Below are 26,885 nucleotides of genomic sequence, written 5' to 3' on the forward strand. Positions count from 1 at the left end.
TTTATGATCAGTAGTGCTATGGTAGCGAAGTCAGAAATGTTTGTTATAAGGGGCTGCGATCAGTGGGATTGTTGGACACAAAACAAGAAAAATTTCAATGTAATTTTGAAACAGCACTAACTCCCGAGGTGTTGTTGTTTGGGACTACTGCCTGCAATTGTGCACTGCAAGCTCCAGCATACCCTCCAGTCAATGCATACCTCCCAACATTTAGAATCCCAAAAGCGGGGCATAATAAGCCCCACCGTCTTCCGCCCAAATGCCACCCACAAATGGACAAATTTGGGCAAAATCCACCCGCTTTCCTGTTAAGCCCCGTCTCTTTTGCGTTCTGCGACTCGGGATGACCTCGGGACCATTGGGAAGTATAGTCAATGTCTGCCAGTGCATGTAGTTCCACAATAACAAAAAGAAATAAACCCCAGACAGTCATCATAATTCAATGGGAAATTCTTCTTTTATTTGTAATCCAGTTGGAGAAAAAAAACATTGAAACTGACGCAACTGCTTCGATTTGGCTGGTGGTTAAGAGAAGTAGTGGCCACATTGGCAGCCCCAGGAAAGTTTTACCTGAAGACCATTCAGCTCAATGCCTGTTTGCAGTTCTGCATTTGATGCGTTATCTTAGATCGATCTTCAGAAAGTCAGTCTCTCTAAAAGGATGCTTTGTTTGTGACATTTAAAATGTAGGTTGCATTTTTTCTTTTAATTCCATTATTGTCAAAAGTGTCTAAAATAGATCTCTGTTCAAAACAGTAGGGGAAAACCTGTACTGTACCTAAAATACTGACATTTAAAGCATTAAGAAGAGGTATTATTCTCTACTGAAAGCATAAAGATGATTACAGGGTACAGGCAAACGATTATCAACACCAGACTCTTCTTCTTTGAGCTAGAAGCCATGCTGATTAATATGTTTTTTCTTTTTCTTTTTTATTTCGCTAAACAAATTGCACAGTAGGATCTTATAAGTTGCTCAATCTATGTTTTCTTATTTTTGGGAAAGTCTGTCCCTATCCAATATCACTTACACATACTTGCCTATCCTCCCAAAATATCCAGCAGACTCATGAATTTCTGGTAACTCCCCCAGACCCTGAGAGAGCAGACCTTTCTTCCAGATCCTGTCCACTTCCAGGACCTCAATGATGCAGTTTGTTTCAAAATTCAGTGACCACGTTATCACATTTCGGGCCCAAATTTTGCAATTTGCCCTTCCTGCCCTGGCCACGTGACCTTCCCTCTGGGAGATCCCCAGAGGAGAATACAAAAGTTGACAAGTATATTTTTATAGAGGACCAGGCACAAGTCTTCTGAACTTACTTTCTTGTATCCCTGCATATGAGAGAGCATTCTATTGAAGCTGCTGTTTATGACTCTGCTTGGTCTCAGGCAGACTTTCTCGATCCCGCTCAGCAGGCAGCCTGTGGGGTCAACTTTTTAGTCTGCACTATGCACCAGCGGGCCCGCTTCCTCTGTACCACACATTAAATATAGCAAGCTGGATAAAATGCTTTCTCCCAGGCGAACAAGGCATTATGTAATAAAACAAATAACATCATAGGACCTGATTTATATATTGAGACAAGAAATTTGAAAGAGGATAATCCCCTCTTTCAAGTTATGGGCCCCTGTAGTAGTTATTGTCTGGTGATGACCAGACAATAACACCCTACTCTACGGAAAGTGTTAAGACGTTCAGATATAATGCCCATATCTCCCCCCATCCTGGCTTCAATAATCTTTGGGGTAACCTCATTCAGAGGAGTATGTTGTTATTTTTTAAAAATGTTACGCCTTGTTGGGATACTCATATTATTCCTACACATTTTATGCATTGCTTTAAAAAAAATGCATTATCATTTTCAAATGCAGAGTTTATTATGAAAACCTAGGTGTAGAATCCTTCTTTTTTCAGTTTCGGAAACTTGGATTGATGCCAAAGCAAGAACCACAAAGTATTTCTTGGTGGTGTTTAGAAAAAAAGCCCTACGCATTGCTTTTACTTCACTTGCAATTTCAAATAAAAAACAAAACAAAACACTTTTTTGGGCCATTTTGTGTAGATTTTCAGTTGACTTTCACAAAGTATTGTATTTGATTTCAAACTTATCCATATGCACAGTAAACTATAGTTATTATGACTGATGTGAATGAGTTCTCTGCACAGCGCTGCGGAATTAGTGGCGCTATATAAATAAATGGTGAGGATGATATATATTATTCTGGTAATTGAACATGTATTTTGTTGTGTTGTCTGGTTTTGTTTTTGTCAATCCCCCATTCTTCTATGCTGGTACAAGAACTTGCTGTACCTCCCATAGAACCCACTCAGCCCTGTATCCCTAATCCCCCAATATTTGACGGGGATCCCAAGACATGCTGAGTATTTTTTAATCAATGCACCATTAAATTTGAATTGCTCCCAGGGAATTTTCCATCACAAAAAGCCAAGTGGCCTGCATAATATCTTTTCTCAAAGCTAATTCTGTCTGATAGTAGAAATCCTGTTTTTCCACAATTGGTCGTGACACAGAGTTATCATAAACCAAATAATCTCCAATGACCCAGAGTTATTATAAACCAAATGATCTCATCTGTTTCATCTATGTAGCATTCTAATACCAAGCTAAGTATGACACATAAATTCGTAAGAACCCAGAGACATGAACTTATTAAGTGTGATTTAATATGGAAAATGATTCCACGGTGCTAAATATGCAAATCAGTTAACAAAATGACATACATAGATATCATACAATTAATTTTTTGTAAAATAAAAACAACAGAAAAATTGTACACTCACGAATAAAAGGATTTCTGCCTGCGGAGAAACCATGAATTCACTGGAACACTTCTTGATATGAAATTGACTCTCAAAAGTGAACAAATCTGTTAGATTTACTAGTTTACAAATCAGGTTACGACTCTCTTTTCAAAAAAAATGTCTACTTAAGGATTCTTCATACTGGCCTAACTTCTTACCAGAATGTCCTACAAATGTGCTATTACCTCCTCACAACAGGTCATAAGTTTCCCTTCATTTACATACCAGACAGGAATGATGTAAGTATGATATTTGAGAAAATATCCTAAAAAAAGACCTTGTTTCCCCTAATTCATACTTAACCCAGTTGCGATGTCCTGAGATATTTCAGAACCACAATGTGGGGAGTTTGTTGTTGGATATTATTGATTATATTGATATAACCTTAAAGAGAGACTCCCAGAGGTTTTAGCTTTTATGACCTGTGCCATCAATTGTTTATGGGCACTATTTTGTAGCTAAGAACACACAACTAGATCTCTCTGTACATAAATACATAGTGGGTAGAGCGCAAGAACTTAAACACAATCCACGGGATAGTATTGTAATATAGTTTCTCCCTCTCAGCTTTTAACCCATGATTGGAAACCAGAGATCCTGTAAGCCGCTATGAATTAAATCACAAACAGATATTTTTGTAAGTTTGGTCGGGCAGCACGGTGGCTAAGTGGTTAGCACTTCTGCCTCACAGCACTGGGGTCATGCGTTCAATTCCCGACTATGGCCTTATCTGTGTGGAGTTTGTATGTTCTCCCCGTGTTTGCGTAGGTTTCCTCTGGGTGCTTTGGTTTTCTCCCACACTCCTAAAAAACATACTAGTAGGTTAATTGACTGCTATCAAAATTGACCGTAGTCTCTCTCTCTCTGTCTGTGTGTGTATGTATGTTAGGTAATTTAGACTGTAATCTCCAAAGGGGCAGGGACAGATGTGAATGAGTTCTCTGTACAGCGCTGTGGAATCAGTGGCGCTATATAAATAAATGGTGATGACGATGATGACATGGCCATCATGTGTAGCTAAATCTGACATAGATCCAACCTCTCATAGGTCATATTGATCGCCCTGTGTAAGTGCACCTTTAGGCACCTTTTATCTGTGTTATCCTGGTAGAATACTTGCTTTGATTTACCAAACAATACATTTGGAACAAGACATCTCAGACTTTGCTTTAATCAACATGAGACCTAGCAATTACAGTTTAAAAAAAAGAGCTTACTATTATGTCTATTTATTGTGGTCTTGGCTTATTTACATTACCCCCCTCTCTCTGTTTTTGCTTGCAGGTTTGTCTGAGAACGTTGCAGACTTTGAGAAGAGAATACAAATATATGGTGTGAACTTCATACCTCCCAAAAAACCCAAAACCTTCCTGCAATTAGTCTGGGAAGCACTCCAGGACGTGACTCTCATCATATTAGAAATCGCAGCCATCGTGTCCCTGGGCCTTTCATTCTATGCACCGCCAGGAGATCAGAGTGAGAGTACGTGAACCGCTCTTTCCAATTACTGAGATGTACCTAACGTTAAATAATGTTCCTATGTGTTTATTTCCCACTTCAGTATAATTGATCATTTTCAGTGTTTTAGTGCTATATTATTGGATTCTTTAGTGTTTAGTGTGCATTTCTTTTATATAATTGTATTATGTGAAATCGTAAAGTTTAGAATAGTTATCAAAGAAAAAAATGATGTAGCTCAGCTTTCTGAAGAGGTGAATTACTTAGTCAGCGTATCATGAACGTGATTCCGGAACACTGATCACATGACATTCCATAGCGATCCCGCTGTCAGGGAACCGCATGCAGTATTTTGACAGCAGAAATTATATGGTTTGATGGTACACAGCGCTCCCCATTTACAGTATTGTCATGTTATGCTGCCTGAGAATCATCGCTGGAGAATGATGCAGTTTCCTGGTCAGGCCTCGGCATGGTTAAGCATGGTCCTGCTTTAAAGGGATGCTCAGCCGCCATCAGGGCTGCCAAGAAGAATTCAGGGCCCGGGTACAACAAATTCATGGGGCCCCCCCTCATAGTCAAATAAGCCCCAAAAATTTTTTGCGCCGCCTTACGGCGGCGCAAAAAAATTTAGGTGTATGGTCATGCATTCAGGGGCGTAGCTAGCCAAACGGCGGTGCAAAAATTTTGGGAGGTGTGGTCATGCATTTTGGGGCGTGGCAAACGTGCCATTGGGGCGTGGCTAACATAAAAACCACTAGGCTCTCAATTCGCCGGAGCGTCACATATGTTCAAGCACTCCTGACTTTCAGGACATCTACCACCACAGTGTAGTATACAAACAATGCAGTGTGTACACAAACAGTTCAGTCTTGGCCTACACCTTACATTGGGCACAACATTCACCAAAAATTGGTATTGTCCCTACTAGAATCACAACATTTCACATACTGTCCTGCTCTCTCCTACCTGTTCTTCTCACTTTCTCCACCTGTGGCTGCATGTTTCTTTAGTTGCGGCTTGTCTGGATCCTGGAATGCTGGGGGCCCTATTTGGAAAAAAATAGCTACATTTAGATAATTCCAAACAACCCTGGCGTTAAATCAATACCATCCACGATTAATAATTAGGCCTTCCTCCAGCTCCAATATTACAATAATGTGCCCCTTCATCATCGCCATGCCTTATGATCACACTGTGCCCTCCATGCTGTTTTTGCCCCCTTCATCTGGCTCCCCTTCATCAGACTATACTATGCTGCTCCCCCCCTTTTTCAATCCCACTGTGCCATGCCTCCCCCCCCTTTGTAACCCCACTGTGCCATGCTGCCCACCATTTTTTAACCCCACTGTGCCATGCTGACCCCTGTTTATTAACCCCACTGTGCCATACTGCCCCGTTTTTTAACCCATCTGTGCCCCTCTCATTTTTTCACCCCCTCTGTCATGCTGCCCCCCCCCGTTTTTAACCCCTCTGACATGCTGCTTTCCCATTTTTTAACCCCTCTGTGCTCCCCCTCAATTTTTAACCCCTCTGACATGCTGCTTTCCCATTTTTTAACCCCTCTGTGCCCCCACTCATTTTTTAACCCCTCTGACATGCTGCTTCCCCGTTTTTTAACCCCTCTGTGCTCCCCCTCATTTTTTAACCCCTCTGACATGCTGCTTTCCCGTTTTTTAACCCCTCTGTGCTCCCCCTCATTTTTTAACCCCTCTGACATGCTGCTTCCCCGTTTTTTAACCCCTCTGTGCTCCCCCTCATTTTTTAACCCCTCTGACATGCTGCTTTCCCATTTTTTAACCCCTCTGTGCTCCCCCTCATTTTTTAACCCCTCTGACATGCTGCTTCCCCGTTTTTAACCCCTTTGACATGCTGCTTTCCCGTTTTTTAACCCCTCTGTGCTCCCCCTAATTTTTTAACCCCTCTGACATGCTGCTTCCCCGTTTTTAACCCCTTTGACATGCTGCTTCCCCGTTTTTAACCCCTTTGACATGCTGCTTTCCCGTTTTTTAACCCCTCTGTGCTCCCCCTAATTTTTTAACCCCTCTGACATGCTGCTTCCCCGTTTTTAACCCCTCTGACATGCTGCTTCCCCGTTTTTAACCCCTTTGACATGCTGCTTTCCCGTTTTTAACCCCTTTGACATGCTGCTTTCCCGTTTTTTAACCCCTCTGTGCTCCCCCTTATTTTTTAACCCCTCTGTCATGCTGCCCCCCCGTTTTTTAACCCCTTTGTGCCCCCCTCGTTTTCCTCCCTTCACTTACCTTTTCTCCTCTCTTGGTCTTCTCTGCTGCTCTGTGCTCCATTGCTCCAGACTGACTGAATGCTGGGCATGACATGATGACATCACACCCAGCATTCAGACAGTCTGAATAGAGCACAGAGCAGCAGAGAGGAGGGATGCCGGCTCCGCGATCAGGTGAGTATGTTTTGTTTTTTTTTTAAACTAGCCTGCTCCCCCCACCAACGACCGAGCCCCCCCCCCCCCCCCCCCTGCCAAAAAAAAAAAAAAAAAAAAAAAGAAAAGGAAAAAAAACGTTTTGAAAAAAAATATTTGAAAATTAAAAAAAATCAGCAGCGCAAGGGCCCGGGCCGGGCCCCCTGACATGCCGGGCCCGGGTAATTAGTACCCGCTCCCCCCCCCCTCTCGGCGGCCCTGGCCGCCATTGCTGAAGCCGATTTTGACAGCTATCAGTTCCAGGTTTGAAAAGAGGACGGAGTGCTTACTGGTGTGCAGGATGGTATAGATTACTTGTGAGGAACAGTGGACCTACCCTTTGATAGTAAAATGTAGCCTGTTTGCATGCTCAGGGAGCTATAATTGATCATTTTATTCTAAAATACCCATGCCATTAGCCAAAACTAGAGATATTACCAACAGAGGGGCGGTCAAGGGACAAGTGATGGTGGACAGGCTTTATTGCTCTTCCAATCAAGTTTTGACTGATTTAAGCATTAGTTTTGGACCCAAACAGTGCAATTTAAAAATGAATATGTTTGGGTTAAAAAATCATTTTCATACAAAGGTGCATTTGACACACCGCAAACTTCCCACAACAGCTTGACAGGAGATTCACATTAATACTCTGTGCTGTAAGAGGACTCTGATCGTTCCAAACTCTGTCTTTGACTTCCAGCTTGCCTCCATTCCCCTTGTGTCACATGCAGCCCTGTCCTCATTTCAATCACATGAGTGCCTCCCACATTCATCTCCTGAAATAGTTATTCTGTTGATCTGATTGGCTAGTGGATCTGTCCATGACCACTTCAAAACTAGAGCTATAACAACGAACAAGTTAAAGTTAAAAATTATGTGTGTGGCTAGTTAAGTATTAAATAGAAACATACAGACAATAAGCCGAGAAGTCCACGGTTAAGAGAATATAAAGCTGTTTTTTGGTGTACTGAATTCTTATTCAAGTTTTTTTTATGCCTTTAAGATTTAAGATGCTTTCCTTATTTTACGTATTTATGTGTGTTCTTGAACAGTGCGCTATAGTTCCTAGTTGAAGAACATCTGCTACTTCAAGAATGTAGGAATACTTGGAGTAGAACAATATTATTGTGTACTGTCATAGTTTTAGTTGCAGATGCATTCCTCACACATGCTTTCAGTGGTGCCCAATCAAAATCTGTGCTAGTGAGACACATACTTGCCTAATCTCCCGGAAATGTCCACAAGGAAATTCCATGGAGTACTCTCAGAAGAGCAGGCACAGAGGCGGGGTTTAATGATGCACTTTGCGCCATTAAGTCTCACCCATGTAGCGCAGTGGCGCAAATGGCAACAGGCCCACAGACCCTTCCGCATTTGCCACCTGACTTGGAGGGGAGAAATGAAAAGTTGGTAAGTACGGTGAGACACAATGGCAGATTGTTGTCCTCACACATGTTGGGCCTGAGCCAGTAAAGAGAGCAAGGCAAAAAAAGGAGTAAATTTGACCCTGGACAAACCATGTGACAATGCAAGGGGTGCAAATTAGTTTATCATTTTGCACATAAGATAAATACTGGCTGTTTTTTCATATAGCACACAAATACTTGATAGCTTTATTTTTGCACTGACTTTTAAAGTTGATCTAGGACATATCCTATCCAACCTATAAATCTATCCTCATATTTTAAATGTATCTCCCCCTCCGATGCGACATGGTTTTGCCAAGGCGCAAAGTTACTCATTTTTTTGCTTTGCTCTCCTTAATGACTCAGGCCCTTTAATAGCAGGTCAAGCATATCTTAGTGGGTGTGGCCAGCTTAAGAATGAGTTTTAATTCTATCTAGATCATAAAATGACTACAACAACTCCCATTCATGTTAATAAATTGAAAAGTCAATGTCTGTATGGTCTACTGAGGAGCTATATAAAACGAAAGCGAAAATAACCTTTAGTTATCAATATCTTCCATTCATGCCTATGTGTAAATCATGGTTACTAACTATACTAACTCATTAAAACCTCATGAATGTATATGACAAGAGTGACGTAAAGATGTAGAATAATGTGATATACTACTATCTGGAGACAGGAAACTATTGATATAATTCTCATTATTGAGACCCTTGAGCTTTAATGAGTCTTGGGAATTAGGATGCAGCATTTTTTCTGCTTAAACATAATTTATTTTAGTGGCCCCTTCAGGTCCTTGTCTAATCACCTCTATTCCCATGACTCATACAGCCAATCAGAATGCTTCATTTAGTCCTATACATCACCTGAGTAACCTTCTCCTGTGTTCAGTTGTATTTCCAGAACTGTTAGTTAATTGCGTGGTACAAATGTGTAGTACGGTAGAGCAGCCAATCAAATATTAGTTTTGATCTGCAAATTAGGTTAATGAAAGCTAATGTATGATTGGCAGCTATGGGTGATCATCATCATCACCATTTATTTATATAGCGCCACTATTTCCGCAGCGCTGTACAGAGAACTCACTCACATCAGTCCCTGCCCCATTGGAGCTTACAATCTAAATTCCCTAACACATACACACACAGACTAGGGTCAATTTGTTAGCTGCCAATTAACCTACCAGTATGTTTTTGGAGTGTGGGAGGAAACCGGAGCACCCGGAGGAAACCCACGCAAACACGGGGAGAACATACAAACTCCTCACAGATAAGGCCATGGTTGGGAATTGAACTCATGACCCCAGTGCTGTAAGGCAGAAGTGCTAACCACTTAGCCACCGTGCATGGGTGATAGTCTGTTGCGCTATTTAAAACATTATTAAATAAGCTTTCAAGTTTAGTTTAGTTTAACCATTTTGTTATGGATAATCATCATCATCATTGTTGTAAGGCAATGCCAAATCATGCAAATACAGGTCACACGCAAAAACAGGACAATTATATTCACAGTTGATGAAAGAGTTGAAGCAGAGGGTGGAGAGGGCCCTGCTCATGAGAGCTTACAGTCTAGAAGGAGAGGGCAATGCTGAGATAATAGAAGCTAGTGGGACTCAGAGTGGAGATGGAATTATAGCTGGTAGAACAAGTAGGGGGAGTAGTATCAGGTGGGGGTAGTATAGGCTATAATGAAGAGGAGGGTTTTGAGAGAGTGTTTGAAAGATTGAAGACTGGGCGAGAATCTGGTCAGACAGGGTAGGGAGTTTCACAGGTGGGGAGCAGCGTGGGAGAAGTCTCGGAGGCAGGAGTTGAGGTGTTATCAGCAGGGCTATCTTTTCCATTGGCCACGATGGGCAGCTGCCCGGTGGCCCCACGGGCAAGGGGGCCCCATAGGCAGGGCTCTTAATGAGAATAAATAATCCTGCAAAAGAAAAAAACCTGCAAAAAAAAAACCTTCAAGGGTCACTGAGCAAGTACATCTATCTATCTATATATCTATATCTGTATCTGTATATATCTATATCTATATCTAGGGGCCCCGGTGCACTGCTTTGCCCGGGGGCCCATAATGTTGTTAAGATGGCCCTGGTTATCAGAGAGGAGGTGAAGCACAGGTCAGAGGTAGAGGGACCTCTTGCAAGGGGTGCAAATTAGTTTTCTATTTTGCACATAAGTTAAATACTGTCAGTTTTTTCATGTAGCACACAAATGTCAACTTTAAATGTCAGTGTACAAATATGCTATCAAGTATTGGTGTGCTACATGAAAAAACTGACAGTGTTTAACTTATGTGCAAAATAGAATACTAATTTGCACCCCTTGCATTGTAACATGGTTTTGTCCAGGAGACTGAAATAAGAAGTTTCTCAAGTTAAGATCCTTAATGAATCAGGCCCAAAAACCCACAAACAGCATTTTGATTGTTATAAATTATCCCTCTATTGTGGACAATATGTACTTGTCACAACCACTACAAGTGTCAATAACGAAATAACACTGTTCTTCGTAATTGTATAACTTGAAACCAATTGTCCTTTCTCTGTTTTCTCTAAAACCTAAGATAAAGAGATTTAAAAAAAAATAAAAAAATAATGATAAATAAGACTGAAATAGGACATAAAATTGCAAGCTCAACAAGGTAGACATCTCGTTCATAATAATGCGATAAATTCTCAGCATATTTCATCACTTATTGCTTTGCGTGACCTACAAACCTACATACAGTGTGCGGTTGTACACCAGTAAAACATGCACTTATGCGCTAGTCATCCTCAACTGACTTAGGGCTAGATTTACTAAACTGCGGGTTTGAAAAAGTGGAGATGTTGCCTATAGCAACCAATCAGATTGTAGCTGTCATTTTTTTAGTGCATTCTACAAAATGACAGCTAGAATCTGATTGGTTGCTATAGGCAACATCTCCACTTTTTTCAAACCCGCAGTTTAGTAAATATACCCCTTAATGTTCATTGTGGAATTTCCCATCAACTTTGCAATTTCAGTGTTTATCCTACTCCCTAGCAGGCATGTACACAAGCTGGATTTGGGGAAAGGGGGAACACTCGCAGGCCAAGGGCAGTAAACTCGAAGGGGAAACGAATCGTCCATTCTTTCCCTGTGTATCTTAAATGTCTGCAGGTTGTTTGTATTCCTTTGGTTTTGTACATTTAATTTATATTTATCTGTAAAGCATCATAGTACTGATATATAAACGGGATATGGTATTGGTTAGGTCCAGGGGTGTAACATGTGATCATCAAGTCCCATAGCAAAACTCTGAGGGGGGGTATACGCATTTGATTCCATCCACTCCGGACTGACAACCCAAATGGGACTACACTGTGCATACAATCACCTCCGCACATGTTCCGAAGAGAGACAGGATGGACTAGTATAACCTATGGGGGGTAGGAGGATTCTTACAGTTATATGTAAGAAGAATTGTTAAGTGGTGTCAGCTTATACAATAAAGTAGACGAGCCAGTGGACACCATAATAAATGATTGACAGAGAGCATATTCCCCCTTAGATAAATGCAGTAAATAACTCTACCAGTGTGCTCTGCACAGGAGATACTCCCAAAGCGGTTGTTTTTACGGCAATTACACTGCACCCTTTATAGGTTACCGCTGGCAATAACCTGGGCAGCTTTGGACCCTATTTATCAAGTATAGGGGAGAAGGGGTAGATATTATACAGCATATATTATAGCTACCATATATTTTATAAATAAAGCATTTTTTTTTTTTTGAACCACCAGGGTGTGGTCACGCCATGGACACGTCCCTAAAGTGACACAGCTACGTCCCTCTTTCGGAGGGGTCGTGGCCGTGCCCCAATTTAGAAATCTTAAATGTTGGAAGCTTTGCCATTTTTTTATAAGATTGCTTGTTGAAAAATCAGTGACCTGACAGTAGAAAGACATTTTTGGTGGAAGCACAATGTAGGACAGCTGTAGGATCATTATGCTTTAATTGCACATTTACAATACACGCGCTTTACTCAACTTCAATCTGATCCTTTTGGATAAAAAATTTCCACCAAAAAATAGTCACATTATTGATTGATTTGACCGTCGGGTTGGATAGATTGTCTTTTTTGTTTGTTTTTTAAACGATTCAATTGAGCTAAGAGAAAGATTTACAGTCCCTCACATGAAGGGAATACCTCCAAGAACACCGTGTAAACTACTCTCTTTGCTAATTCATATATCAGGCTTACATATTCTGATACGTATTATGTACATTAGTAACACCTAGGGGGAGGTGTATCAAGCTGCGGTTTGTGAAAATCAATGGTTTTCTGCAGATTTTTGGTGTTTTTAGTACGTTAGAGTATATTGGGGAGGCAGAAGAACCTCATGGGAACGCAGGTCTACAGACCCGTCAAATCATTACCACCAAGGAATCAATGGTTGAATAAAAGAATGACCATAATGAGGGTTTTAGTGTCTGTGGGGGAGAGACAATAGTTAATTTGAAGGTCTAGTTACAGTAAATTGAAAGAAAGACTCTTTGGTGATGAGATTCTACAAACTGATTGATGTTTGGCTAAGAAACGCTTTTTTAAGTCTTGTGTTATCTTGATCTCTCTTAGACTGTCAGACTGTGGAAGCTGGAGGGCACGATGAGGGAGAGTCGGAAGCCGGGTGGATCGAGGGAGCGGCCATATTGTTATCTGTCATTTGTGTGGTGTGGGTAACGGCCTTCAATGACTGGAGTAAGGAGAAGCAGTTTCGGGGGCTGCAGAGTCGCATTGAACAAGAGCAAAGATTCTCTGTCATCAGAAATGCACAAGTCATACAGATCCCTGTGGCTGAGCTCATCGTGGGAGACATCGCCCAGATAAAATATGGTGAGGACGGGCATTTTAAAGCTTCGGAGTTGTCACTGTTTCCTAGTCATTTATTAGTTATATTATTAAGAGTAGTAAGTCACAGACATTAGTCATGTGAAGTATTCACTTCACAGCAAATGCAAACCGAAGGGGACGGGGGGTTTCCTAGTGACTGTAAACCCCCCTCCAAGCCTGGGACTCTGTATAATTGAGGTGGCTGGACCTTGCTCCGCTTCACACAGCTCTCCTTGAAAAGTGAGAGCTGCGTGCACCTAACAGTAGTGCAGGCAGCATTGCCCATGTATATTATGGGGATAGAAAGAGTTGGAGAGCAGCCAAGCACTGTCTAAAATGATAGCCACTCCCCCATCCATGCTGGTCACGCCCACTTGTGGCGTGGTGTGGATACCCCGCTCTACAAATTCTGCGTCTGCCCCTGCACAGGATATGTGCACTTCAGGTATGTCTCAAAGTAGACATCTAATATACCTACTTAGAGTAGGGAATGGTGGGTTCAATACATAGTGCTACCCTTAGCTATTCCGTGCCTGGGACTAGGCTATTAATTAGAATCCTTTGCTTCATGCAACTGCCACACACGTCTTTATGTACCATTAAGGAGTCATAGTGGACAGATTGATTCGGTATAGATGTAAAACAACAAATAAAAGCCACAGAGATGTTGGCAGAGCTGAGAGAATTATGGGAGAGAGTAAAGAGTTTATGAGTTGGAGTCTTGCACCCTTGACATAAATGAAATTGAAGACCAACACCCTACTATCCAATGAATTGCCCTCTCTTGTAAATGAGTACTGACAGAGAGCTGCCATTGGTGGTCTCCGTGATTCTGAAGCAATGAGATACTGTCCTTGATTCTAGATATGCCAGACTGTCAGCAGCATAGTCCAGCCAGTTCTCAACCCATGAATAAGTGAGTATAAGGTCATGGACAATCAAATTGTCAATCAAATTGCCAAGGACAACCTCCAATGAAAACCTGACTAATGTCATACTTTACCATACTGTTTTTAAACTAAGATTAAAAGAAATAAAAAAGGAACTGATAATATTCAAGAATATCCTAAAGTGTCAGTAAATGAATTGAGACAGAAAGAGAATACTAATAAAGAAAGTTGTAAAAACTACAACCTCCGTGGTGTGTTCCTGATTTATAAATAAAAAGAATTCAAAGTGGATAGATGTAGTATTGCAGCTTACGTTTCTCCTGCTAGGGGTGTTGTAGATAAAGTGACTGGTATTCCCTTTGCTCTTATCTTGAACATGGAGGAAGATTGACTAAAAATGAGGACGTTTTCAAACACGCTTTCAGCGACTTTGAAATTGTAATAATTCCAAAGCAGCATTTTGCCCTGTGACACATTCCACTATGCAAGATTCCCCACGGTAGTAGTGACTCACAGATGCCTATAGCTCAGTGCTGGGAGCTGCATTAATATTGCAGGAGTAAGTGAATGTCATTCATATTTTTAATGTTCTCTGATGTTCCAGGCGACCTGCTGCCCGCAGATGGAGTTCTGATCCAGGGAAACGATCTAAAAATTGACGAGAGCTCATTGACAGGAGAATCGGACCACGTGCGCAAGTCTGTAGAAAAGGACCCAATGCTGCTTTCCGGTGAGGACCCCTATAGGCCGCACTGGATGTCAAGAATTAGAACTGTTGTTATATTGTTTCTGGAATGTTAACAATTTTTTATATTGAGTGGAAAGTAAATCTTTGTTTCTCTAAGTGTTATGTAATTCATGCAATGGGCTTGTGGGTCAGCAGCAGCTTAAGAGATATGACTTGTCAGCAACTGCTATGCCTTGAAAGTGCACCTGGTTCCTGCTCACAGTGGAGGCAGCCATTTTGTGGGATGAACCAATATTCAGAATCTGGATTCGCTAGGAACTAGTCACATGACTGAGTCAATTCATGCCTTGTGCCTTAGTGATGTCACTAGTTACTAGGAAATGGATATCCTGTATTATTATGAATTTAGGTTCAGCCCTAGAAATGGATGGCTCCACTGTGAGTAGGTGACATTTATATCTCCCAACATTGGTCCCAGGCCAAATCGGCCAAACCCTCCCTTAATAAGACCTTTGACTTGCCATATGCACAAATATCAGGTGTGAGGGGCACAAGCTCACCATGGTGACCAGGGGTATGCCTGCCAGTATGGGGGCAAAGGTGGCAGCTGGAGAGCCAGAGGGACAGCCCCTTCAAATCAGAACAGTTGGTAGGTATGTACACTTAAAGCAATATATGTAGGTATGTACACTTAAAGCAGAAAGTAGAGCGAAACTCAAAGAAAATAGTCTATAAAGGAAGCCTTACTTAAATGTAATGTACACTAGGTGCTGTTTAATAAATGGTTTTATAAATCTAAAATATACATATTTATGTTCCCTCCCACACTCTGCACTCCTCATGCCAATAGTAGTGTTGGAGCTGGAGAGGTTTGACAGGTCTGTATAGATATATAGGAGTGTTGGAGTGAGGTTTGGGATGTTTGACAGGTCTGTATAGATATAGCAGAGTGTTGGAGTGAGGCTTGGGAGGTTTGACAGGTCTCTATAGATATATCAGAGTGTTGGAGTGAGGCTTGGGAGGTTTGACTAGATATATAAGAGTGTTGGAATGAGGCTTGGGAGGTTTGACAGGTCTGTATAGATATATCAGAGTGTTGGAGTGAGGCTTGGGAGGTTTGACAGGTCCGTATAGATAGAGCAGGGTGTTGGAGTGAGGCTTGGGAGGTTTGTCAGGTCTGTATAGATATATCAGAGTGTTGGAGCGAAGCTTGGGAGGTTTGACAGGCCTGTATAGATATATCAAAGGTTGTGACTCAAGACTCATTTTCTGAGCATCCTAACTGGTTGTGCACATGAATGTTCTTTACATTTGTCTCTCCTTCATTCTGTTTTTGACAGGTGAACAGCAGAGAGATGGAAACTCATGTACAGATTATTTATCTTTATGGATAAACACATCTGGCTCGCACACAGCTTATCAAGGCAGATGACAGAGCAGGGATAGGGCAACGTAGAGCATTTTCTAGTTTCCTCCGTTCCTGATCTGTTATCGTGTTTATAGGATGACCGTGCTAACTGCATTGACCGTACTAACTACACCAGTGCTCTCTTGCCACACCGCTCCCTCCAATATTATCATCTCAGGGGGCAAAAAAAAACATATGTTCCTGTGCATCTTACTTCCTTTTTTATAATACTAATTACCAGTCACCACTGCTCCTGACAGAATGAATATGCAATGACCTGATACCATGCACTCCTTCCTGGTGGTGTATGTGAGGTTCCTCTATCCCTGCTCTCACCTGTGCATTTACCATACACTGATAATAAGCAGTGATAGAGTCATTTACAGACCAGTTACCTCCTGCCAGATTCCCACTAGTGTCTGATGGATGGCGGTGACTGACAACTGGGGGATGTATTATGATTGGTGCGCATTTGAATTGTTAAAAGCTGGTTTTCATAGATGAGACTTTATTTCATTTCTTAATAAAGTGATAATTGGCATCTTCCCCCTTGGTTCTCTGTCTTCCAAAGTGAGGATCTCTCCTCATAGCAAGAATGTCTCTGGTGTACACACATCCTAATAGTCTTTTCCATTGTGACATAGCAATTATAAATAGGGCAGTTTAAAGGACAATTCATGTGCAAGGTTTTTCTTCTGTGTCTGTGAACGATCAATAGTGCTAAAATATCTTAAAGCGCTAAATGTAGACTTTTCAAATATAGGGGCCGACTTATAAAAAGACGGACAGCCCTTTTGCTGGTTAAAATTTTACAGGTGTTTGTGATGTAAAGCCTTAAATCAAGATAAGTCGTGTAGGATAAGATAAAAAAAATTGCAATTGAATTTTGTTGGTTGCAAGGTTACATTTAAGGTGGAAAAGGTCTGACATGGTTTACCTTGATTCCAATCATCTGTAATTTCACTAAGGGTGTATAGATCTGCCGATGCAACTCACTTATTGCCGACAGTAACCCAACTAGTGTTAAGTAGCTCTGGCTCTCACCAGGGTATGTTTCTCTGCGCTTTTGCCTAAGTATCGCAGTGGTAAAAAAAAATGCCACAATGCCTGTCCTGTTAACACAACATCTCCGGATGGCATTAAGAGAATAAGGGGACTAAAAAAGTAATTTATTTATTAACAGTGATAATTGCTAGCGACGAGTATGCAACAAGTGTAAAACTTAATGTATAAGCCACATCTTTATTAACATATAAGCACTGAAAATGTCATAATGAAAACATTTAAAGTGGACTCTATGGGCCTGAGTCATTAAGGAGAGCAAAGCAAAAAAAAAAAGGAGTAACTTTGCTCCTGAATAAACCATATTACAATGCAAGGGGTGCAAATTAGTTTATTATTTTGCACATAAGTTAAATATTGACTGTTTTTCCATCTAGCACACAAATACTTGATAGCTTTATTTTTACACTGAAATTTAAAGTTGATCTAGGACATGCTCTTTCTCAAATATAAATCTGTCTCCTCATTTTAAATTGACCTCCCCCTCCGATTGCAACATGGTTTTGCCCAGGTGCAAAGTTACTCCTATTTTCTGCTTTGCTCTCCTTAATGACTCAGGCCCTATGAGTAAACAGGATATAAGTGCTGAGCATATTTAGCAAACAAATGCAGCTCCTAAAGTTGTTCCCTCTGAATTCTGCTACCTGCTAACTGTATGAACGTGTTTTGTACTTAGCTGTTCCCCGGCCTTATTAAATAAGCCAGAATGGGTTATAAAAGATTGTGAGGAGCCCCGGTCTAAATGATACAATGGGATTAGATACAACAAGGTAGCAGATGGACACTACGTGATACCCCACAACTGGCTCCTGGAACCCTGTTTCTTACTCCCTTCCTTGGGCCAGCTCATACAAAGCATAATTGTACTGCTGTCACTGTGGCAAGCCTAGTAATAAGCTCTGTGCCGTAATTCATAATGCTGAGACCTTACATGAACCAGGCAGGAGGTGGATAAGGACTGTGGTCTGGCCGTGCTGTGTAGTAGAGTTTACTCATGACTCATGTATTGGCAGGTACCCACGTCATGGAAGGGTCTGGCAGGATGGTTGTGACAGCTGTTGGTGTAAACTCACAAACCGGGATCATTTTCACCTTGCTTGGAGCTGGTGGAGAGGAGGAAGAAAAGAAAGACAAGAAAGGTAAATGCCATGGAATAATTTGCTGAATTGGTGTATACATGTTTCCATATCTAAAAATTCAATTTGCAGTTTCCACGTTTCCATGCATGAGCGCTATAGTGCACTGAGCTTCCAGTGCTACGGAGAGAATATGCAAATGGCACCATGGTAGACGTGACTCAACACCAAACAAATATCTATTTTTTTATTTTTATTTTAAATAAAATAGTGGATTTCCAAGCACTTTTATAAAATTTAACTGCATAGAGCAGTGTTCGCCGCTAACCTGTGACACTCCAGGTGTTTGTGAAACTACAAGTCCCAGCATGCTTTGCCAATATATAGCAGCTTATTGCTGGAAGGGTATGCTGGGACTTGTAGTTTCACAACACCTGGAGCGTCACAGGTTAGCCAACACTGGCATAGAGGCTAGTGCTGCCACTAGGAACCAATTTATTGTAGTCATATAAGGGGCTTGGGATCATTACATGGGTTTAACAAAAAAAAATATCGTAGCCGGGTAATAGTCAACTGGCCCCGGTTTGGAGCAGTAAGGGTCAACTTACTGCTTTACTAGTCCAGTTTGTGCAGAAAGTTTGGCTTTCAGTGTTATCGTCATCCTGAGATAACCGCATTGTGTCTAGCCAACCGGTGTACTTTGCAATGCGCAATTTTTTAGTTCATCTGAAAAATTACATGAAAAGTTTCTGCAAATGGAAAAAAAAAAGTTACAATTCACAAATAAATTCAAACCTGAAGTTTGCAATCTCCTAACTCGCTGTGCCATAGCTGCATGGACATGTACCTCTCTCTTAACATATTTTGAATCCCTATTAAGTAATATAATACACACGTACATCTTAATAATACATCTGTTTTTGCCAAAATAAAAATCATAAAGGTAAAAGTTTGAGTAAAGTTAATTCACAGCATTCGGAACCAATAACCCATGACCTCTATATTAAGCAAAGTTCCATCTACCTTAACACCCACATTACACCTTAGTGGGTATTGTATCAGCTTGGATGGAATATAACATTACTACTATAAAGACAAATACATTAGAGGGGCTCTTTTAACAATGTGGTGCAATTAGCAACGATGTATTGTAACCCATAGCAACCCCTCACATATCAGCTTTCATCAATCAAGTGTAATCAGACTGATGAAAGTCGTTATCTGATTGGTTGATCTGGGTTCCAGCACATCAATTCTATTTTTGTGCCATGTTTTTGAATAAACCCCACAGTGTGCAGAATTATAAATACTGTCTGTATTCAGCCGAGATATAATGATAAAAGGGGCAAAGCTATTACATTAAAGAGCATTTAAACAGCCATGAAGAACCTCATTACAAGTTGGCCACAAAAATATGGAGATTTTAAAACTTTGTAAATGTACTTCTGTCCAATTCTAAATCAGACACATAGGGGGTAAATGTATCAAGGTGAGAGTTTTCCGGCAGGTTTGAAAAGTGGAGATGTTGCCTATAGCAACCAATCAGATTCTAGCTGTCATTTTGTAGAATGTGCTAAATAAATGATAACTAGAATCTGATTGGCTTTTCAAACCTGCTGGAAAACTCTCAGCTTGATACATTTACCCCATAGAGTCTTATTCACCTTCAAACACAATATGAGCGCAATTTGCATTTTTTTTAAATTGGACATAAACTGTCCCTGTGCTCGTATTCAAGTACAAGCAGGTCTCAAGAATCATTTCCACTTGAATACTGGTATAAATACGCTCTGTAATACAGGGCTTGTCATATGCAGACAGACAGAATACACTGCATACGTGCAGTATAGAGGTCTATCAGAACACTTGGAGAAAAATAAATAAATACATTAACAACTATTAATACTATAATCATTAATAACAATAGATTTAAATATATATATTTTTTTACATGAAGTACATAAATCAGGATGTTCTTAATCCGTACTGTACATAAAATGCATTTTTTCAGTTTGTCTTACTTGCATGTTTCGGCATGTTCCGGCATGTGGTTCACTATCATTCTGCACTTACACCTGCCCTGTAGCTAATAACACGGAGCTCTGAGATGCCCAGAGCTTGGCTCGGATGAATGTGAGTGCGCTTGACCTCAACACACTCACTGTATATTAGCTACATACGTCTGCTCCTTCCCACCCTTGTTCCCAGGGTCCATGGCGCCCTAGGCATTTTGTAAAAATCGGCGCCCTCCAGAGCCCGGCGCCCTAGGCAAGTGCCTAACCTTGCCTAATGGGAGCGCCAGGCCTGCTTGTTCCATCCTCAAGTCGTAGGCAGTCGGAAGTATAATTTGCGTTTGGAGAGCACCTTCACTGCAGATACGGAACGCAATGGAGACTGCTTACATGCGAAGATGAATCAGGCCCGTAATGTATAACTTGTGGCACTCACCCCAAAACTGAATTTTCCACCTAAAACAAAACTCGACATGATTCACCTCCGCCCCATTCAAACAGCGGTTTTCTCATTGCACAGAACACGCACAGCCAGGTGCTGTTTGATTTGCTATTTTACTTTCCTCCCCTCAATACACAATTTGGAGAACAGTTCAAACCATGTTCAGAGCAGTAGGGAGACAAACAAGGGAGGGCTGGTGATTTTTGGCCCAGGAGGCAGCCTTGTTTAAAGGGAAAAAATGCAGGTGGCCCAGTGACTCAGCCCAAGGTAGTCCACTATGGGCCCGGCCCGGGCACTGCCCAGCCTGCCCCTGGAGACCAAGCAGGTACGGAAGTGATGAGTGGCACCAGACTGCGGGGAAGAGGAGGATCATTAAGAATTCAGGATAATGCTGGGCACACATGGATGGGCTTTGTCATTCCAGTCATATTGGCCTACCATTGTATTATTGTTTTCTAGACATGTTGGTAAATCTGTCATGTGTGTCTGATCATTTATCCTCCCTGCAATCTGGTCATTTGACCAAAGTCCCAACCTCACAGGTCTATGGAACTTGTGTGGCCAGTCATACTGTAGAACCAGCCATTCGCAGATAGGGACAGACGGCCATATCTACCCAAGTGTGGCCAACATAACTGTAAAAGAATATGCAATATCAACCTTTTATGTTTGATATGTTTAACTGATATATTGTAATAACAGTCTTCAATGTCATCAGAAGTCCATCAATGTAGCTTGGTACTAAATTTGTTTATAAAGCACATTGCAAACATTGAGATGTATGTTTTATATGTTGTGGGCAAACTGATCGCTCTATGTGTAACATAGAAAGCACAAATTTTAAGTCTGAATAGTCCAGTTTTTGCGTCAATACTGCATGTGCCAATGTGCTTTATCGCCAACGTCTTAGTGTGTTCATAAAACAATTATATTTTTACAAATGATTGTGGATTTACCAATTGTTCCAAACATAAATGAAAAAAATGCCTTTATAAAAGTCGATACAAACATACACCTACGTTGTATAGATCGGGACCCTTAATTGGGTCCCGGAATCTGTTTTTGGGGTCATTAGATTGTCCGTTTTGCGGTCAGTCATTTGCTACAAAATACGTTCATAGGTTGCATTTTTAGGAATATTTTTGGAGACCCAGAAAATGACAAACTGAAACCTGGGGTTTCAGCTAAAAAAAATAAGCTGAGCACCACTGGGCTATATGAGTATTCATAAGAATGTAGCCTATGACTTTAGTAAGAACTACTGACATGATTACAGCATAATGCACATTTCTTGTGAAAATGATTTCCTCCGATCTACGTAGGTGATGGGCCCACTTACCGTGCTATTAATCTGCAAGGAAAGACAATGTTTTCTTGTTTCTATCCCCATTCTCACCCAGAAAAAAACATTTGCTTCCTCCGCTCTAACAAATAACAAGTCTAATGAAGAAGTTGGGATGGCACAGAGGCTAGCTTTCCCTGGAAGCCAAAAATACATTATTTTTTTTTAGTGGTCATGGGAGTATAATTCCCCTTTATGTAGTGGTCAGAAAATAAACAAGGGCAGTTTCGCTATAGCTTTGGGGGTTTAATAATCCACATTTACCCAAACATATATATCCCTATGTACTGTGTGCACAGCATTTTGTAAGTTTTGCATTTCTAAAACATAAATTACTGCAATTTACTGAACACTTGCAGCAATAAAAGCTGCTCACTGAAGTATAAAAGTACAAAATACAGCAAATTTATGTTGTAAAGCACAGGACAGGCTACTGTAAAAAATTGGAAAATTGGTCCATTTAAATATGTTAGAGATTGAGGGGACCTTGAACACATAAGTGTAAGGAAAGTATAAAATCAGATAAAGCATAATGGGTGTTTGAATATATATTATGTATCATTTTAATGTGTGTACATTGCTTTAGAATGTATAATTCAAGTATTGTAGCATTTTTTTAAAGACTAATTCAGTACATATTATCCTATTGTGGTATTACAGTCTATGTCAATACAAAGCTATATGTTTGTTGATTGTGAACATGGAGACGCATTTTCCATGTTATATAAAACATTTATTTTGCTGTAATTGTATGTGTTTTTGAGTTGTGCCAATTATGTAGAAATAAAAGAAAGCACTAGTGTTTTATGCACGTTGTGACATAAAAATCAAAGGGTGCATCTTTTCTTTCTATGTCCCTTGACCAATATCCTTTCCATTAACCCATGCAGAGTTTGCCACTGGGACGATATTGTAGCCCCTAGCAGTCCCTGTGATCCTAGCCATAACCGTGCAATGTTGTTGAGTTTCGGCATATGTCAAAAGCAGCAGTACAGCCGAGGATTTACTGATTGCTCTCTATTTTCGGTTTTACAATCCTTGCTCCTTAAATTATTCATAGCAAGCTTTTTAGTACCAAATGTATTTTATTGCAATGTTCAGATTGTTTTCTGATGTATCTAGATTTTATTTTTATGAACATTCTGATATTGTACTATTACTATTAAATAATGGGCAACGCTTATTATCCTAGAATTACAAACAAAAAGGTTTCTATTTTCAATTATTGCAATTATATTAATCTTGTTTTGTGGTGGTATTGCTGCTTTTATGCTCATTGAAGGCCTGACTGATGTTTAGAACCCATTTCATTGTTTTTTTTTATTTTTTGTTTCTCTTACCTCCTTCTCTTCTTTCCTTCCTTCATCTGCTCATGGACATTTCCAACCTTGATTGAACCCTCCGCTTCCTTTGCCTCTCAATCCCACTTCTTTCAATTTGCACTATGTTCCCCCTTGTTTAAACTGTCTTTTCCTAGCTGCCAAATCTGCCGTCTCAGCTCACCATATCACTGCCGCTAACGCTTTCCTAACATCCAGCTACATGAACGGTACGTGTTACATAGGGAACCAAGTGTCTAAAAAATTCTAGTCCTAACAGGATGTGTCATAGTTTCCATGAACAAGGTGTCCATCGGGCAAGCACAAAGGAGGCTTCTTGCCTTGGGTACAATAAGACCAGACTCTTTACCCCGTAAACTACATTTTGTCCTGTATTTAGGCGTCAATTCCCTAAAAGAAGAATATAAGGATTAGCCGAGCAATTTCCATTTGTCAGTTTATGTGCAAACTAATATTAACCAAGCAGAAGTAGCTCTTGAAATATTGGGGGAGAATTGAATTGCTTACTTATTTGACATCATTTACAGGCAGATCTTGGTTGGGTTTAAAAACAGATGTGTGACGTTACCTAAGTGTGATAACGGAATTGCCATAGAAAACAATCTTGACAAAAATAAATAAAATGTACTGTTTAAGGGAGACCATATGTTTTGTGTTCTTCCATAATAAAACTCATTTATACTCAGCACTGGCAAGAGCTACATTCAAAGTATAGTTAAGCTCTACAGGCCACTATAGCACAGAGAACCAAATGATACTATCCACCTAAAATTTAACAGCATTATTTTCATTTTTTTAAAAAGGAGAAACATTAGATTGGAAAAGTTTCTTTTTTTTTTTCTTACTTTTTTTTTTTTTTCTATTCTATAACTTTATTTACATTTTTAAAATGGAATCTGGAACTGGAAGTCCGGGCGGATAGGCTCTCTGTTCTGGCCTGGCAAACGGTAAGAATACTCTTACTGGGGCCGGTCACTGTTGCCCGGGGAGCTGAGCGTCACTGTCCTGGGGGTAAATGTATGAAGCTCCGGGTTCTTCAACACCCGCGAGTTTGGCGTCTTCAGCGCTTAAATTGAAAGCGGCGCTGTAAGCGATAGGAAATCTTCATATCATTAACGGCCACAGATCATTGCTCTGTTTCAAATATCGTTCAGTTCTGGCAGGCTCTTGAAATGTCTACATAAATATATTGTTAGGTAGTAGATGTTTAAGTCCCGTAACATTGTACATTAGATAAAATCCTATTCAACGATTTTTTTTTGCCCTTAAAGATAAGACTTTGTATTTAAATTGAACTAGTTGACTTAAAAAAAAAATTGTGTTTGAAATTACTGATTATTTTAGTTTAATAATGTTTATATTGCTGAAATAGAATTCAGAAGAACTTATCTTTGTGGGAGCGGTGAGGTATAGGAAGTCATATGGAGAGGTCTGGCAAAATTAACATATCTGATGGGCAGCCTTAAATGAAGCAGGAGGGACTATTATATCACACCTCTTAAATGTTCCTATGTTATATGAAAAGAGGAAATGCCCCCCATCATCATCATCATCATCATTTATTTATATAGCGCCACTAATTCCGCAGCGCTGTACAGAGAACTCATTCACATCAGTCCCTGCCCCATTGGAGCTTACAGTCTAAATTCCCTACTATAGACACACACTCACACACAGACAGACAGAAAGACAGACAGAGAGAGAGAGACTAGGGTCAATTTTTTTTTTTTTTTTTTTTTTTTTTGGATTGCAGCCAATTAACCTACCAGTATGTTTTTGGAGTGTGGGAGGAAACCGGAGCACCCGGAGGAAACCCACGCAAACACAGGGAGAACATACAAACTCCACACAGATAAGGCCATGGTCGGGAATCGAACTCATGACCCCAGTGCTGTGAGGCAGACGTGCTAACCACTACGCCACTGTGCTGCCCCCATATGTGCTTCTGTGCTCTCTATGCACCTGAGGGCATTCTTACCACTGCACGTGTTTACAAGAGAGAAGGCTGCACTCTAGAGGGTAGCTTGTCTGTCATTTTCAGAGAAAACACAATTTTTACTGTGTGGTTAGGGTTAGGTTTTTTTTTTTGTAATATTGGTCAGTTTCCTTAGCTGTAGGGTTAGGGTGGGGAGTTGAGCTAGTTTAGTCTTTCCAAACCATAAGTGAAATCCTAACAACTTTATTTAAAAATGTTACTTTGAACATGACTCTTGAGACTGGTTATCTCCTAAACATGTACAATAGTAGGAATAACCCATGTGTGCACAGAGAGCTGGGACGGGATTGGTCATGTGTGGGACGGATGTCAAGTCATACTTTTAAGTAATAACGTCTTGCCTTGATTTCCCCCATCTTCGAGGAGACTTCCCTGCTGTATTGGGCTACCCCTCAATGGTCCAAAGCTATCCTGAGTTCTTCCAATTTTGTTAATTCATGGCGAAGTGAGTTAGGGCCGTCATAGCCGAGCAGAACCGGGAATGTCCCCCTATACAACACTAATGTTTGGGGTGTCGAGGGGCTATCAATTGATCCATAACTGTGCATTTATTTTACTGAATTGCTCTTTAAACAATTAAAAGCAGAAATTGTTGGCCGTCCAGAAAACTAAACACATTTGCAGATGACAGATTCCCAGAATTGATAGGCAAATAGGTTCTGCTACCGATTATTTCCGTGAAGAAACTGACAGATACAATGTGACTCCTGTCCGTTGCACTACTGATCATAATTTGCTTCCTGATTTGACAGTTCTAAATTGTTTTCTGATTTTCTGATTACGTGATGTTAGAGGAAAGTGGTGGAAATAATTCCCAGGGTTCCTACAGTACTCTAGAAACTATGCTAAAAAAAAGTTACAAGATTTTGTGTATGTATGTATTAAGCTGCGAAAACGACAATAAAATTCGGGTTTAGATGAAATCAAGAAAAAGCTCAAAACAGGGATGAGTTTGGTTCACTTTGACCGTCATTGCTAGAACTTGGCAGTGTTCCGTCTCCTTTCCATCGGTCCCTCACGGTTCCATGTTTAGTGTTGCTTTTGGCTGATCCCGCTACCCATCTTGTGTTGTGTCTTCCTGTGTTGTTGCCGTGCTCACTCTGTCTTGTCTGTTTTCATGTGTTGTGTTTGTCATCCCTCTTTTTGTTTGTAGGAAAGCAGCAGGATGGGGCAGTGGAGAATATTCAAAACAAAGGTAATGTGCCAAACGCTCAGAGTGTTAATTACAACAGAACTGCAACACGTTGTAAGGACAAGACCGTTCCTCTAATTGACACAGACCAAGTTCTGTATACAAGGAATATTCTCTAATTTATTGATACAAAGATACAAGTTTTTATAGCCTACTGAATAAATGAATCCTACGTCATATGCATACAATGTCTATGGGAAGCGCTACTAATTAACTATCTCACGTATTCTTGAGGTGTTTACTTTCTCCCCCTTCTAAGGACAGATGAGCCTATTATTTTTATCTCAAGGGGAGCTGGAGGTATGCTATGTCCAACATCAAGGGCACAGCTTCCACACTACGAGCTGAACATGAAACTGCTTATTGTTTTCATATCTTGATAGATTCTTCAGGTGTTCTCTATGTCAGCTTAACCTCAAGGCCATAGGCTCACATCTTGTAAGACTGCAAATCAG

The 26,885-nt window shown here is 40.6% G+C and overlaps 1 protein-coding gene across 8 annotated transcripts in view; it reads left to right on the forward strand.

The window, feature by feature from the left end:
* ATP2B3 (ATPase plasma membrane Ca2+ transporting 3) overlaps positions 1-26,885 on the forward strand; it is a 219,880-nt gene that overhangs the window by 116,357 nt on the left and 76,638 nt on the right. For 3 of the 8 annotated variants that reach the window (XM_075184953.1, XM_075184956.1, XM_075184958.1), the window contains 5 exons: positions 4,112-4,309; positions 12,728-12,985; positions 14,477-14,602; positions 18,044-18,169; positions 26,392-26,433. In XM_075184953.1, coding sequence (XP_075041054.1) covers positions 4,112-4,309; positions 12,728-12,985; positions 14,477-14,602; positions 18,044-18,169; positions 26,392-26,433 — 750 coding nt within the window. Of the gene's footprint in view, positions 1-4,111; positions 4,310-12,727; positions 12,986-14,476; positions 14,603-18,043; positions 18,170-23,379; positions 23,452-26,391; positions 26,434-26,885 lie in introns of all 8 variants that reach the window. The other 5 variants (XM_075184951.1, XM_075184955.1, XM_075184954.1 and 2 more) reach the window with 3 other exon arrangements.

This window comes from Mixophyes fleayi, chromosome 9 (genome assembly GCF_038048845.1).
Source record: "Mixophyes fleayi isolate aMixFle1 chromosome 9, aMixFle1.hap1, whole genome shotgun sequence".
Lineage (NCBI taxonomy): Eukaryota > Metazoa > Chordata > Amphibia > Anura > Limnodynastidae > Mixophyes > Mixophyes fleayi.